The 14866-nt window shown below is 48.7% G+C and overlaps 1 protein-coding gene across 1 annotated transcript in view; it reads left to right on the plus strand.

Annotated features, from left to right (window-relative positions):
• The window catches only part of VWA3B (von Willebrand factor A domain containing 3B), a 245586-nt gene extending 234765 nt beyond the window's left edge, over positions 1-10821 (plus strand). The window contains exons 25-26 of the mRNA XM_075562679.1: positions 998-1098; positions 10482-10821. Of these exons, the coding sequence (XP_075418794.1) occupies positions 998-1098; positions 10482-10821 (441 nt within the window). The remainder of the gene's footprint in view (positions 1-997; positions 1099-10481) is intronic.
• The last annotated feature ends 4045 nt before the right edge of the window (positions 10822-14866 follow it).

A 14866-nucleotide genomic window follows, 5' to 3' on the forward strand; every position in this document is an offset into this window, starting at 1 on the left:
TTGGTACAGGGTTGAGCTCCGCTGAATCCCAGAGCATGGAAAATAAAGGAACTTACTTCATCACTAAATCCTGACTGGCAGCGGACCGGGTCCTCGCAGTCTCAAGCAGGACTCCAGAATCAGGAAAGGATCCACACACACAATGGGCTACCTGCACACAGTGCTGCGTAGTAGAAATGTTCTCTGACCATGTTGGTCACCATGGGGTCCTGGCCAGTGCCTGAAGGCGAAACTGCCCCTTCTAGAGCTGGGCAGGGGCGTCCAGCCATTGAAATCCACTTTGAAACCCACCCTGTCTGAGAGCAAATCTTCTCACATTGCTGGTCAATGGTCAGAGACTGCTCAGAGAGGCAGAATGTATGCGGAGACCTGAATGGATTCAGGACTCCCACTGCTGTAAACCCATGGTCGGGCTTTAAGTTCTCACTCAGAGGTCTTCCTGGATGTGCACCACAACATGGGGAGAGAAGAGGCCTTGATCCAGGAAGACCAGGAGGCACCTCAGAGACCAGGGAACACCCTTAAAATGTATCCGTAAGGCAGTGGGCCCCCCAGAGACTAGAGCGACATGGTAACATGATTCTGAAAGTGACTGAGAGACCCAAAGGGGCAGATGGGGACATTGAGCAAAGGGCTGGCGGTTATAGTTACCAAGGAAAGAGGTGACCAAAGCTGAAATAACAACAGCACGGCTGGCCCGGTGTATGAAGGAAGGGGTGTGTGTTTGTGGGTGTGGGTGTGGGTGGGTGTTCTTACGTAAATGGACTTGACAATTGATCCTAAATCTAGAGAAAGAACAGAACAAAACTCACGGATGACATCTATTCAAGAGATCATTACCAACCAGGGCTCTGAGTTTTAAAAGGTTCTCCAAAGTATTATCCCCTTAAGAAAATGCCCTCGAAGCTATTACCATAGGTCAGACTAGGACAGAACTATATCTGAACTGCGGACATTTCTGATTTAAATTGAGGGAACTCTCTTGATATTCTTACAGGAATTTTGCCCTCGAAGTGCACTTATTAAGATCAGCCAGAACAAGTATACTCTCTCTTGCTCTCATATAAAATCACTCCCAATTCAAGATGATCCCAAATCGTAAGTGTATCTAGCTTTTCACTTCTTGAATTATTTATGTCATTGCACCTTTAATATGTTTCTGAGCTGAGCTCCGTGACCTCTCCATCCTTGGAGGAGAAAGCCCGGGTGGAGGGCTTCCTAGCAGGTACTCCTGGGATTGCCCTCCCCGTATAGCACATCTTTTATCCGACTTTAATGTGTTCATCATCCCAATTGTATCTTCCTTCCAGTATTATTTTATTGACCTTTCAGAAGGCATTCAGGGCAGTCATGAATCAGAAGGAGTTATTCCCCTTTTATTTGTAAAGATACACGGACTTCTAATGAAGTCTAACTATAACTATAAAGGGAAGGTTGTATTGAGCGGCAACTGGGACAGAGCTGCCGCCTCTGTCTGTCAAGGGGTGAGAGTCAGCTGGGTCTGGCTATGACAGGTGAGTGTATACAGCCGGGCAAGGTGCTTCAGAGACTTCAGTGAGATGAACACATTTTCAAAAGAGGCACTAGGAATTGCTAAGAACTGACAAGGTAGGTGAAGGCAAAGTCAAGAAAAGGTGAAGGTCTAAAGAGCCGGCAAAAATCCAAGTCCAGGGTCAAGCATGGGCATCAAGGTCATAGATCCTGACCTCAGAGTCAAGGACATACTACAAAGAGGTGAAAATGTCTTTTGAGCATGGGGTGGGAGAAGGGATCCAGGAAACACGCTCCAGTGCACTAAGAGCTTACAGCTTCCTTCCAGAGACACCTCCAGTCCTCCCCACGGCCTGTCTCACTCTCTCCTCAATCTCTCTCTGCTTGTTGAAACCTCCATATTTCCTTCTGCTGTCAAAGAATCCGTGTCCCTCACACTCACAGTTAATGGATCCACAGACCCTGGAGGCCAGTTTCCCCCCTCCCCCCACCTCAATCCAGGGCTGAGTCCACCATCCCTGGAACCTCTCTCCATCCTCTTCCTTGCTGACCCCCAGGAGCCCAGGGGGTGGAGCCATTTCCAAACTGGGCTGCTCACCACAGTCGGCCACTGAATGACAAGGTTTTCTGTTGCCAGCCAGACGGACAGCCTCGGAAACCCGCCTTCCCTTACCTACTCCATTCCAGAGACTCCTTGCGAGTCAGAAGGGGCCCAATGACGCTCAGCGGAGTTGCCATTGACTCCTTCACCTGGGTCAAAAACCAGGCTTATCTCCTCTGTCAGAAGCTGGAAAAACTCTGGAACCATGAAGAAAACTCCTCTTTGTGACTGAATGTTAAAGGGAGCCTGTGAGCAGGCTGAAATGCTTGCTAGGTGACCACCTGGATCTGCTTGTTGAGTGGAAGTGGGAGAAGTGCAGCAATAAAGAGATGGGTTGAGTTTGGCCACTGACACCTGTGGACATGGTTTACAGGGGAAAAAAGACGAGCTCGGGTTCACTGGTCTAAGGTTCATGACCTAGCATGAGAGGGCTAGGCTTGTGGACTATTGGTGAGAGCCCATGGTCTAAAGGCAAGGCGACCAATGGGCACCCTGTGGAGACTGAGTGAGGCAGCCCACATTGAGTTGATCAGGACCCAACCAGCTGGAGATTTTTGAGCCTGTGAACTGGTGCATATTGTTGCCGGCTTTATGGATGGCCTCTCTGGACTTGACTTTGCTTGTGGAGGCAGACTTCACAAGGTTCCAACAGGAATGAAGCCTGTCTATGTTGAAAAATATGATTGTCTTCTCACAGAACTGGGTTGATGTAAGTGGGCAGTATATAAATTGGATACCCAGAATTGAGGGAGATAAAGGCATGAAGTGGTTGGCTTACAAACGTTCATAGGTAGAGGGGAACATTCACAGGATTATAGGGTTAAGGTATAGGTGTTAATTGCAATTGTGAAGCTAAAGAATTATGTACAGGTGCCAGGTTGGCATGGGGTGGATTGAGTTAGTTTATTGTGCCAACTTGGCCGATAAACACATGTGGGGTTAATTGAAGGGCAGGGGGATAAATGGTTCGATGAGCCTCGCCTTTCTAGTTCTCGGATCTCTTGCTTTGTGATGGTCGGACCAGGGTGCAGCTGCCTTAGCAGTTCCCAGCTTCAGCTTGCCAGGCTCACTTCCTGCAAGACATCCCCAAGGAGAAGCCACATGGATCTACCCCGATGCAGCCCTGGGTGCTAGAGCACCTGTGTGGAGGGCTGTGTGGATTGGTGTTGGACATATGGTTTAATGGGTTAATGTTGGACTTGTGGGCTTGGGCAGCACTGGGTTGGGATGTTTTCTTGATGCGCACTTAACCTTTATATACAACTCTCATACATGAGTTTCTGTGGATTTGTTTCTCGAAAGTACCCAGACTAACACACTGGGCAGAGTGAGCTCTCTCAGATGTAATTCAGCCACTGCTCCTCTTCCCCATATGAAAGGTTTCCAAGTTCCTCCCCATCTCAGGCCCTTGTTATTCTAGCTGTTTTTTGTGGGTTAGCCTCTAGCCGCTTTTCTCCTTGGCCACTGTAGCCAGGCTTCTGGTCATTCGCAACAGTCAGAGTGTGGGGTTTGTGGGTGTGCTTTTATACACACCATGCTCTTTCCAGTCCCCGTATCCTCCTTTGCATCACTCAGTGGCTTTCTATGAGATGCTTTCCTTGGCCTGGGATCTCTGGGGGACACCAAGGCCCAACTCAGGCATTGCCACCTCTGCACAATGTTCTTGGATCCTAGTCCTCCTGAGTACTGAGGTGAGCCCCCTGCATCCTGTGTGTATATCGGGGGTGGGGGGACATTATCGAAATTGTCCTTCGTGATGGCCTGTGCCCTAAAATTACCACCACTTCTGTTACACATGAACCCCAGAAGGTAAGACCAGGTTTTATCCACCCTTGAGTTCTCCAGTGTGCCAGTGGACTACCAGCATACTCTTCAGGTGGCCATCGTCCCATCGAGGGTCTTTCCTCAGGAATAATGATTGCAAATATACCATGCAATCTTTCGTCATTTTCCTAGATGAATCTAATGCTTTCTTGAAAATGATAAAGATTTTTGTTCATGTCAAAATTCTACTCAAACAATAAAACCAAACTCACGGCCAGGCAGTAAATGCTGACTCTTAGCGACTCTGCAGGACAGAGTAGAGCTGCCCTGTGAGATTCCAAGCGAGTCTCTGTTTATGGGAGTAGAAACTTGATCTTCCTCTGGCAGAGTGGCTGGTGGTTTCAATCTGCCAGCTTCAGGGATTGAAGCCCAATGAGTAACCACTATCCCTACTCAAACAATAGGATATCCATTCCAAATTATCATGCATAACAAAGGAGCGTGTGTCTTCATATGGTCCATTTTTCACTCAACTTGACTTTGTCAATCACTATCTTAGAATTGAAATTCAATTCTTTCACCTTTGATTAAAAAAAATTCAAACTTTTTTCTTCTTACCACCCCTGACCTTATTAAGCCAGCACAGTGGTCACAGCACTATACAACTAACCAAAAGGTCAATGTAATTCTCTGCTCTTGCTTCCCGGATGGTCACAGTAGATGTTTTCATCGACTCTAGCAATTCCAACTGTGCGTGGCTCTAGCTTCCTCTGCGAAACCCAGAGACTGCTTTTAATCAACCCAAGCAGAGGGCACACTCGGCCTTTGTCCACAGCCGAGTCTGTCTCTGCTTCTATAATCAGTACTAGTAGAACTGAAGGAGCCCAGCTGGCATCGTGGTTACAAATAGGGCTGCTAATTGCAAGGTCAGCAGTTCAAAACCACCAGTCTCTCCGGGAAGAAAGAAGAGGCTTTCTATTCCTGTAAAGAGTTAACAGTCTCAGAAACCCACGCGGCAGTTCTGTCCTCCCTGGAGGGGCCATGCTGTTGGAACTGACTCACTGGCAGCGAGTTAGTTGGTTATTCCTCTACACCCACCCATCTGTGGGTGCTCAGCAAGGGGCACATGGTCCCCAGCAACTGGGAGGGCTAGGATGCCAGCTATTCAGCCCTCTAACCCCTGTCCCTCTTTCTGCTGCCTGGGGCGTTCAGTTGTGGATGATGGCATGCTTTCTGCAGAGTCCCCTTCTCATTTCCCCTGAGGATGGTACATAATAGGAGGTATGTTTGAGCAGTTTGGTAATTTTCCATCAAGCCATTTGGATTTTAATCTAAACTGAATTTAATCTAAATCTCGATCCTATTAGAAATTATCATTCTCATAATTGTTCAACACTCCTCTCTCTACTCCAAGTCCTGTGGCCTCCCATTATCTTCCTGGCAGCAGATTTTAAGTCATCGAATGCAACTTCCAGATCCAGTTCGGCCTCTGATATTACATTAGATGAATCACTTCCCATCCTCACACACAGTCTCTACAATTTCCCTCTTAGAAGGAGCTTGGCACTTGACATCATTATGCTTCAGAATGTCACTAGCTCCCTCGGTCCCTTCTGGCAAGATTAGGAGCCCAGTTTCCTGTGCTGGAGCCAAGACTGAAAGAGACAGGTCAACAGTAGAACCTTCAATGAGTGGCCTATTACCCAGAGGGGACAGTTGCCATTGCTACCTTCAGAAGGCGTGCTGTGATGGTGCCTGCTATTCAGGGCCAAAACCAAACCAAACTCACTGCCATCGAGTTGATGCTGACTCACAGTGACCTGTAGGGCAGGGTAAAACTACCCTTGTGAGTTTCTGAGACTGTAACTCTATTGGAGTAGAAAGCCTCATCTTTCTCATGCAGAGCAGCTGGTGGTTTTTAACTGCTGACCTTGCAGTTAGCAGCACCATGTGTAAAAACCACACCATCAGGGCTTCTGCTAACTCAGGCCAAGTGAGTGCAGGGTCGTAGAGATTAATTAACCCTGCGGGCCAGTGGAAGTAGTTTGGAAGGCAGCAGCTTTTGCTGCTCAGCTCCTTCATTTTCTCCCCCTTGAATTCCTGACAGAGCCTGGGTGGTCTAGGGGCCATCCGTTAGGCTGAGATCTTTAAGGTCAGCATTTTGAAGCCACCATCGGTCTTGCGGGGTTGGGGGAGAAGATGGGGCTTTCTACTTCCATAAAGTGTTACAGTCTCAGAAACCCTTACAGGCAGAGATGCACTTCGGGCAGAACAGCAGTAGGGCCTTGAGTCCCACAAGAGCGTGGGCAACTGCCAATGCGTGCTCAAGAAAACCAGGTGGGTCCTCAGCACTTTCTTCCCAGAGTGGAGCCAACCTTTCTGAAGCATTAACGAAGACTTGGAGCTGGTAAGTCTCCAAGTCCCCACCCGCCTCACGCACAATGTTTATTTTATTGCTCAACCGTCCACCCCACAAAAACTATTGGCATCAAGTCGACTCATGGCTCCCCTCCATCGGTGTCTGAGGCTGTCAGTCCTGATAGGAGCAGCTCATCTTTACCGTCCTTCTGCAGAGTGGCTGCTGGTTTGGAACCACTTACCTTGCAGTTAGTAGCCCAACAACTTCCCAACAGTGCCACCAGGCTCCGTAGCCAACTAGGTAACCCGACATAATTGACGGCAGCACCTAATTCAAAGCACTCTAAAGATGGCGAAAAGAAAGCCATTTGGTAGGTCCTTCCCAGGTATGGTGACCAAGAACACCTGCCCAGTAGCCACTCTCCCCGATCCATGGAAAGTGGAGGGGTGTGTGCCGGGGTGGACGTGCGCTCTGAGTCACATCTGCCCTGCTCCCCACTCCTCCCCAGGGCCCACGAGAGGGGTCCTTGTGAAATAGCTTGAACTGGTCGCGGTCCCTCATTCTAGGGGGTAAACCGAGTGGCCAGGCAGTGTCTGCTTGACTGGGGGCCAGTCCTTTCCTAATCACAATCCTTGTCTGCATTTTGCTGTAACGGCAACAGCGGGTGTTGCTTCCATTTCATTCCGGAAGCAGTGAGCAGCTAGTATAATTTGGAAAGCAAAAACAAGCACAGTTATTATAAAAACCCAGAATCCCACATTTTGAAAGGAACCGCATTTAGAATTTGTTGTCTGTCTTTCCAGAGTCGTTTCCAGGCTGTGTTGATCCTGCTCTTGGTTCAAAATGAAAATGCCTAGTTTTTTCTTTAAGTGTGACAGTTGTAATAATATTTTAAACACCGAGAAAGCATCCAGTCTAGCAGAATCCATTTCCCAGAGGCGGTTATGAATAGTTTGACTCAAAGGTTCAAGATATTTTTTATTACTCAATCTTAATAAAAGAAATGGAAACATTTGGTTTTGTAGCACACACACCCTCCGTATCTTTATTTGCACCCTTGAATAAAAGTAACATCACTTTAAACAAGCCAATACCACTTTGGTCTTCATTGCTACCTGCCTAGAATTCCATTTTATCTGTGACCAGTCTCGGACTGAGGGCTACATGCTGCCACTCCGTTTTTGCTTGTCCTTCCCTCGGGGCTCCTTCCAAGAGAATCTTCCTGGTGTTCCTTCAGGACATTATGGGATCCTCTACTAGCTTACTCTTCCAGTGTTTTCAGTCTGCCTGAGGAAGCACTCCGCTGCGTTAGTCTGGGTAGATGAGAGAAACAAATTCATAGAGACTCGTATATGAATAAGAAGAGGTTTATATAGAAGAGCAATTGAATATTGAGAAAACATCCCAGTCCAGATCAAGTCCATAAGTCTGATATTAGCCCATATGTCCGTTACCAATCTATAAAGTCCTCATGAAACACATGTGATGACACTGAATGCAGGAGGATCACAGGCCAGTGGGTGGGAAGTCTTGTGGGTCCAATGGTGGTGGAGGCATCTCAGCACTGGCCGGGGTCTCCACATGATTCCTTCAGCTTCCAGGGCATGGGCTCTATCGGGGTAGTGCAATGTGTCTTGTCAGTAGAGCATCTCCAAGGGAGTGAGCCCAGAGAGAACGTCTCTCCGGTCTCCAAGGAGGAAAATCAGGATTTCCCAGAATTCTCAGGAGAAGGCCATGCCCACACAGAGGCCTCACTGGCAATGATCTGATTGACAGACTAGACTCCGCCCCTTCACTCTTAATCCTGTCAAGCCAAGTTGACACCAGATTATGTAACTACCACATCCACTCTTTCCCTGCCTGGCCCTTTTCTTGCCACTGTTCCTCCCGAGACGGCTTCTAGAGGTGGGTGTTTCCAAAAGTGGGCGTTACAGCCTGCCGGAGCTCTCCAGGCGGGCTCTGAAAGCAATGTCCTTCAGTGCCATGGGCTTGATGCAGACCCAGAGCGACCCGGTGCACAAGAGAAGGGAACGCCGCCAGCCTCACACTTGGTCTTATGCTGGCGCCCATTATGCAGCCGCTGTGCCACACTGTGCCAATCCTGTCTCTCTTCCCTGCCCCTCCACTCTACCAAGCATGATGTCCTCCTCCAGGGACCCATCTCTCCTGACAACGTGTCCCAAGTACACGAGACAAAGTCTCATCATCCTGGTCTCCAAGGAGGTTGTAATCCATCCAAGACAGACACCGACAAAAACAGATGGCTACACTGTTTGTTATCCTAGATTATGGGCTGGAGTACAAATTTCTCCCTGCAGGGCGGGGACACTTAGTAACCTTCTTTTTCTAAAAAGGGGGCAGTAGACCAAATAAGTTTGGGAAGCTCTGTTTTAGAAGGTCCCTGGGTGGCACCTATGGAACACACATGGTTGCTCACCAGAGAGTTAGCAGTTCAAATCCACGCAGGAATACCACTGAAGAAAAGGCTCGGCCATCTGCTTCCATGAGGGTTCCAGTCTTACTCTGTAGCACACAGCGCCTCCATGAGGTTGGAGTCGACTTAGCAGCAGCAGCAGCAGCAGCAGCAGCAGCAGCAGCAGCAGCAGCAGCAGCAGCAGCAGCAGCAGCAGCAGCAGCAGCTCTGGGTTATAGACCTGCCTGTGGCCAATCCTAACACCCCAGAAACAGAACACCTGCGCAAAGGAAATAGGGAGGTAGCCCTTTGACAGTAGTTGCAGGTAATACGGGGGCCGTCGTGTCAATTTCCCACGGCAGGGGTGTGATCACAGCCCTGCAGCGGGGCATTGAGCGGAGTCTCGACAAACTGGGCATCGCTGAAATCACACACCATCCCCACACCCACACGCTGTGGACTTAACAGTGGAAGATGAGTTTGCCTTTGACCTCTCAAGAGGTCTTTTCCTAACGCGACTGCTACTGCCCAGGCCAATGTTTGAATCGATCACTGGAAAATTATCTGTGGTGGCTCTCGATCTTTTGAAGAAGGATTTGGATCGATGGGATTTATTCGGTGGGAATAAAAATTTCCAGGTTTTTTTTTCCTGGAAACTTCCAGAAGGATCGGAAGTAACAATGATCAAAATGAACGCAGGGTGCTCGAGGTGGCAGGAACGGATTGTGGGAACAGTGTGAGGTTTGGCGGGTGTCCTGAAGGTACCCTGGAGGACCATAATCTGTCAGCTTTCCAACATGGTCAGTCATGGCGGCCTGGCCGGAATGGGGTCATGGCATTCCCAATATGCCTTCACTGAAGGACACCGTATCTGGATAAATAAGCGTTATCCCATCTATTTTCTAAATAGAACATCCAGTTTTGTGACTTCATTGTCATGAGGTTTTTCATAAGAAAAGTTTTTTATTAAATTTAATTAAAATAGTAGGCTTCATAAGCTTGTGGGAAATGGTATTAAACGATAATGGAATTGTTTCACAAATGTTTGAAGCCCCCTTGGATTGTGTTCGGAGTTCGGGGCGGTCTTTCTCAGAGGAATCCTTGAGATAATTAGAGAGGAATCCTGGTGGCATCGTGCTTACTCAGTGAGCTGCCAACCGCAAGGTCGGCAGTTTGAAACCACCAACCGCCCCTTGGGAAAATGACAAACGGTCTACTCCCCTAAAGAGTTACAGTCTCGGAAACCCACAGGGGCAGTCCTACCCTGTACCACAGAGGCTTCAAAAGGCCTGTGTGAAAAATTATATTAAAAGATGGAATTGTTTCACAAACATTTTGAAGACCCCTTGTCATTCTGTTCAAAGTTTGGGACAATTTGAATTAGAACCGACTCATTGGCAGTACATTTGAGTTTTGTTTTGTTTTGTGATGTTTTGTTTGGAAGGGTTGGAAGCAGGACTATTGCCCAAGCTTTGGTTCAAACATCAGGAATAAACTGGACGATCAGTGAGGCTAAGCTGACCGCCTTGGGTAGCCAAGGGTGAATGCTGGGAGCTGCCAAGGGTCTTCTCAGCTGGACATGACTCCTTCACTGACTTGGACTGGGACAGGGTCCAAATGGTGAATGCCTTCTTCATGCCACATGAAGCGACTGGACACCAAAGGCCCATAGCCATGAAGTGAGTGAACTAAAGCCTATCCCAAAGCCCCAGGGTCCACAGGACGCCTGAGACGCCTTCCCATGTGAAGAAGGGCAGTGGACAAAGTGCCGAGAATGATCTGTAGACGCATCGACGGCCGTGGCACAGCTGTGTTCTCGGGAGGCTCAGGGTAACGCTGCTTTCTCTCTTTAGGCAGGAAAAGGAGAAGAGGAATTCCGCTTCGATGATATGGCCAGTGAAACCAGCGGCCACTGGGGGTGTAAGCAAGCCGAAACAGGGCAGAAGGAAGAAGAAACCGGCCAAGGAGCTGGACGTCCAGGAGAAGATATTCTCAGCTTTGGACACGTCTTCCTGTGACTCCCAACAGTTCAAGTCCAAGGGACACCCCAAGCCCAAGGGGGGAGGGGAACGGCGTCACTTATCTCCGAAACACTCCGACATTTCTCTTGAGAACAGAACCTGTGAGACCAGACCCCAGTTTCCAGGCCAGTTTGGGTCCCAGTACAGCAAGGACTCCCACGCCGTTAAGTAATGTTGGCATCCGCTTCCCCAGAGAAGGTCCTGGGCCCCGGTCCTTGGAGCCAGCCATCATTTCCACCTCTTCACTTGCAGCCGTGCTGGCCTGTCCTCGCTGAACCACTTACAGCAACAAAGAGTTGATGACCATCACAGAGAGCGCTTAAAGCAGTGTCATGACAGCTGTGTCCTTCCAGGGCTGCCCAACCCTCAGCCACCCAACACTGTGGGACTGGCCACTCTGCTGAGGGCAGGCAGCCCTCCCTTCCTTCCACCGGCACCTTCCCTACCTATGACAAAGACTTTCTTGATATTTTCCCTGTCATCGTTAACCCATCTCTCATACTTGTTTGAGCTTATTGGTTCTGGCCTTGGCTGACCATTCTTGATCCTGTTTTATTTCCCGGTGCTCAGAAATTGACACCCACTCTTCTGACAGATTTCCCACATGCAGAACTTTTAACCTGCCATTGGCGTTTCCAAATGTTTGGGAAGATGATGTCGTGACTGGGTCGCCCCTGCCGTGCTGCCCACAGTCTTGTTTGAGGTCGGTCATCCCACATGAATAGGAATTGTGTCACCCAATGCTGAGTGAAATTAAGACGTGGTCTCTATTTTCTTGTTTTCTGAGCATTTTTATAACACCCTCCCTAAGCCCTTGTAGCTACAGTCTGTTGTGGGTACCTGCAACAGAGCACAGCACCAGAATAAAACACGATTGTTGGAAATGGTTCAGATCCACTGGGTTGTTTATTTCATATTGTTTTTTTGGCGCCTGCGTTAGCACTGGCAGGCAAAAGTGTTTGTTTGTTTGTTTTAGCTTCTCCTATATGAAGGAAAACTCAAAAAACTCAATTGTTACTGACTCATAGTGACTTGATGTTGGACAAGATAGAGCTGCCCCTGTGGGTTCCCAAACTGTGAAGCCCCTTCTCTTTCCCCCATGGAGCAGCTTGTGGTTTCAAACTGTTGACCTTGTGGTTACCAGCACAGTGCATAACCACTCTGCCGCCAGGGCACCAGCACACTTGAAGCAGCCCTCACATGTGCTCCTTTGCTAGTTGCTAATACCCGGGGGCTAGATAATGATAGCTTATTAATAAAAAGATTGGCTGTGTTTTGCGAGTAGAAAACAAGATAGGGCAGAGTTGTGACTGTCTAAGCATGCACAATCTAAATGCTGGAGGGTCAGCGGGGTGATGATAGAGAAATTAAAAGTGGGATTCATTTCTAAGAATATGAACCTCAAATGAATATCACTTCAGTATCCTCCTAAAAATAGTAATTGAGTGCAAGGAAAGAAACCAAATTAAGATGGGGTGGTCTGTAAGGAAGTGTGCCACGTTTTGGAAACCCAGAGAGGCTTCTTCCCAAACAAGAAGAGGAGAAAGCAAAGGAGAGCAGTTTCCTGAAAGGAGAAGCTGGAGGAATGGAGGATGTTTGACCAGTACAGTGGAGACCTGCTGGGGTAGGAAAGAGCTCAGTCACCTATCTGTAGAGTTATTTAGTCATGCAAGACTAGCTACATTCATTCAGTCTTCCCAAGTAATTGAGTGCTGACGAGGTGCCAGCCCTGGAGAGATGCCTGCAGTCATTTGAAAGGTAGTCACCGTGTCTCTCTCTCTCTCTCTCTCTCTCTCTCTCTCTCTCTCTCTCTCTCTCTCTCTCTCTCTCTCCCCCTCCCTCCCCCACTCCCTCCCATCTCTCACTCTACATCTCCACTTTCTTACTGGACCCGCCGGGTGACAGAGGTGCCATGATAGAGAACTCGAGGCTAAGTGTACATAACGGTCGGTTGGTAGGGTATTAAGATACGGGATGATATGACATCGCATGGTCTGTTGTCGATGTGTTGTCGCTCATTGATAATTGCCTAGTCAAAGTTATGGGAATGATTGCAAGGACAGCAGTCCACTCCCAGCTGACAGGGGATCATAGAAAGCCATTGACACAGGTGACATGATGAAAATCTCTGATAACACATATGACAACATCGGGCACAGGCGAGGAAGGACAAGCTTCTCTGAAAGGCAGAGGAAGTGAGCACCGGGCGTGCCCCTCGGTGCTGCCTGCAGGGCTGTGCAAAGGGAGTGGGAGCACCCGCAAAGCCCCACGCTGTCCACACGCGGAGCACCTGGAGTGAGGATTCTGAGGAGCCCGCAGGAGCTGGCAAGAGAGAGTCATACGGAGGAAGAACTCTGGAGACGTGGAGAGGGGCATCGTCAGCTAAGTGCTGGTGGGAGCACGACTGTGCCAAGGGCAGTCGGGGCCGGAGGAAGAGTCCCTCCATAAGACTAGAAGGACAATCCCTTCCGTTCATACAGGGCTGGGCTGGCAGCATTCCTTGCTTCAGTCAGGAGAGAAAACCTCATGATTCATTGGGAATCAGGTAGAGGACTCCGAAGGGGCTCGTCTTAATAGCGGAGTAAAATTGGCCTTACACCAAGAGCTGCCTGGCCCCACCTACCAAAGCCTCAACAGCACAGCCTGAAGGCTCAGACCATCCTAGAAAACGGAAACCTGGGACAAAGCCCAAGAAGATTTGCAGGGATGCACAATTCTCCGCCATCCCGCTGGGTACCATCCAGTGTCTGGCAGCCAATCAGAGGTTACCAGGCCTGCAACGGAGCAGGGAACCATGGGCCAACGGAATTTCAACCAACTCAGAAACGACTCTGATGGCAAAGACGACACCAGCAACGGCAGCTCTGTTGGTGTGTGGAAACACCCTTCCTGTCAGTACTAATCTGTGTGTGTGCAGCGGGGTTTCACGAGGCAGCCTGTGTTCCTGGGCAACAGTCTCCACGCTCCTTGTTCGGTGGCATCGGTTGTATTCTTTGCAGCATGTGGACGTTCTCATGTCAGTTCTGGTTCTGCTTACATCGCCTCCTTTCCTTGTGCCCTGGCAGGCACATCCTATGGGATTTCTCTCCTCATACAGTCATCGTTTGGTCTCATATAGGATCATTTTAAAAAGAAGCATGGCTGATATTTTATGTTCTGTAAGTCCGTAAGTGCTATTCAGTTACGAGGCAGTCTGGGTTCAAGATTTAAAGAGTATGTCAGGACAATCGACATAGGGAGTTCTCCAGTCTCCAGCTGTCCAGGAAGCCCAGCTTTATTAAAGAATTTGAGAGACTGTTGTGTATTTTCCTCCTGTGCTTTCAGGGTTCACCTATTATGGCCAAAGATGCTCTTTCCATCTTATATAAACCTCCTTTCAAGATCATTGACTGGACAGAGTGGTGTTTGGGTGCGTTCCTGCATTTCTAGCAGATCTGGAATTCAGTCATCCGGATGCCTCACCGCAGATGGTTGATGTGTTTGCTTTTCCTGAATGAAGCAGACTTTTGTCACTACTTCTGGTGTGTGTGTGGGGGGGGGGGGGGGGAGTACGGTGTGGGTGTGTTCCTAAACAAATGATAAAAGTGGCTCAATCAATGAAAAGCAAACAGTAAGTGTGAATCGAGATTTTACGGGACTCTAGTGGCACGGAGATTAAGCAGGTGGATGCTACCCAGCAGACCATCCGAGAAGCTGGCTTCTGTGAAGACGAGTGGGCACCAGGATCGGAGCAGGGCTTATTAACAATCTGAGGTCTGCAGATGACACGGCCTTGCTTGCTGAAAGTGAGGAGGACTTGAAGCACTTCCTGATGAAGATCAAGGATTGCAGCCTTCAGTGTGGATGACAGCTCGATGACAGGAAGACAAAGATCCTCACCACTGGACCAAGAGGGAACATCATCATCAATGCAGGAAAAAAAAATGAGGTTGTCAAGGATTTTGTCTTGCTTGGATCTACAATCAATGCTGGTGGAAGCAGCAGCCAAGAGATCAATTGCCATATTGTATTAGGTAGATCTGCTGCAGAAGACTCCTTAGAGTGTTGGAGAACAGGGAAGTTACTTTGAGGACTAAAGCGCTCCGGACCCAATGCAGGGCATTCTCCGTGGCCTCACATGCACTTGAAAATTAGGGCATTGAAAAAAAGGAAAAGAAAATTGGGCATTGAAGAAGGAAGACTGTAGAAGAATCGATGCATTGGAATTGTGGTGCTGA

This window comes from Tenrec ecaudatus, chromosome 11, assembly GCF_050624435.1.
Source record: "Tenrec ecaudatus isolate mTenEca1 chromosome 11, mTenEca1.hap1, whole genome shotgun sequence".
NCBI lineage: Eukaryota > Metazoa > Chordata > Mammalia > Afrosoricida > Tenrecidae > Tenrec > Tenrec ecaudatus.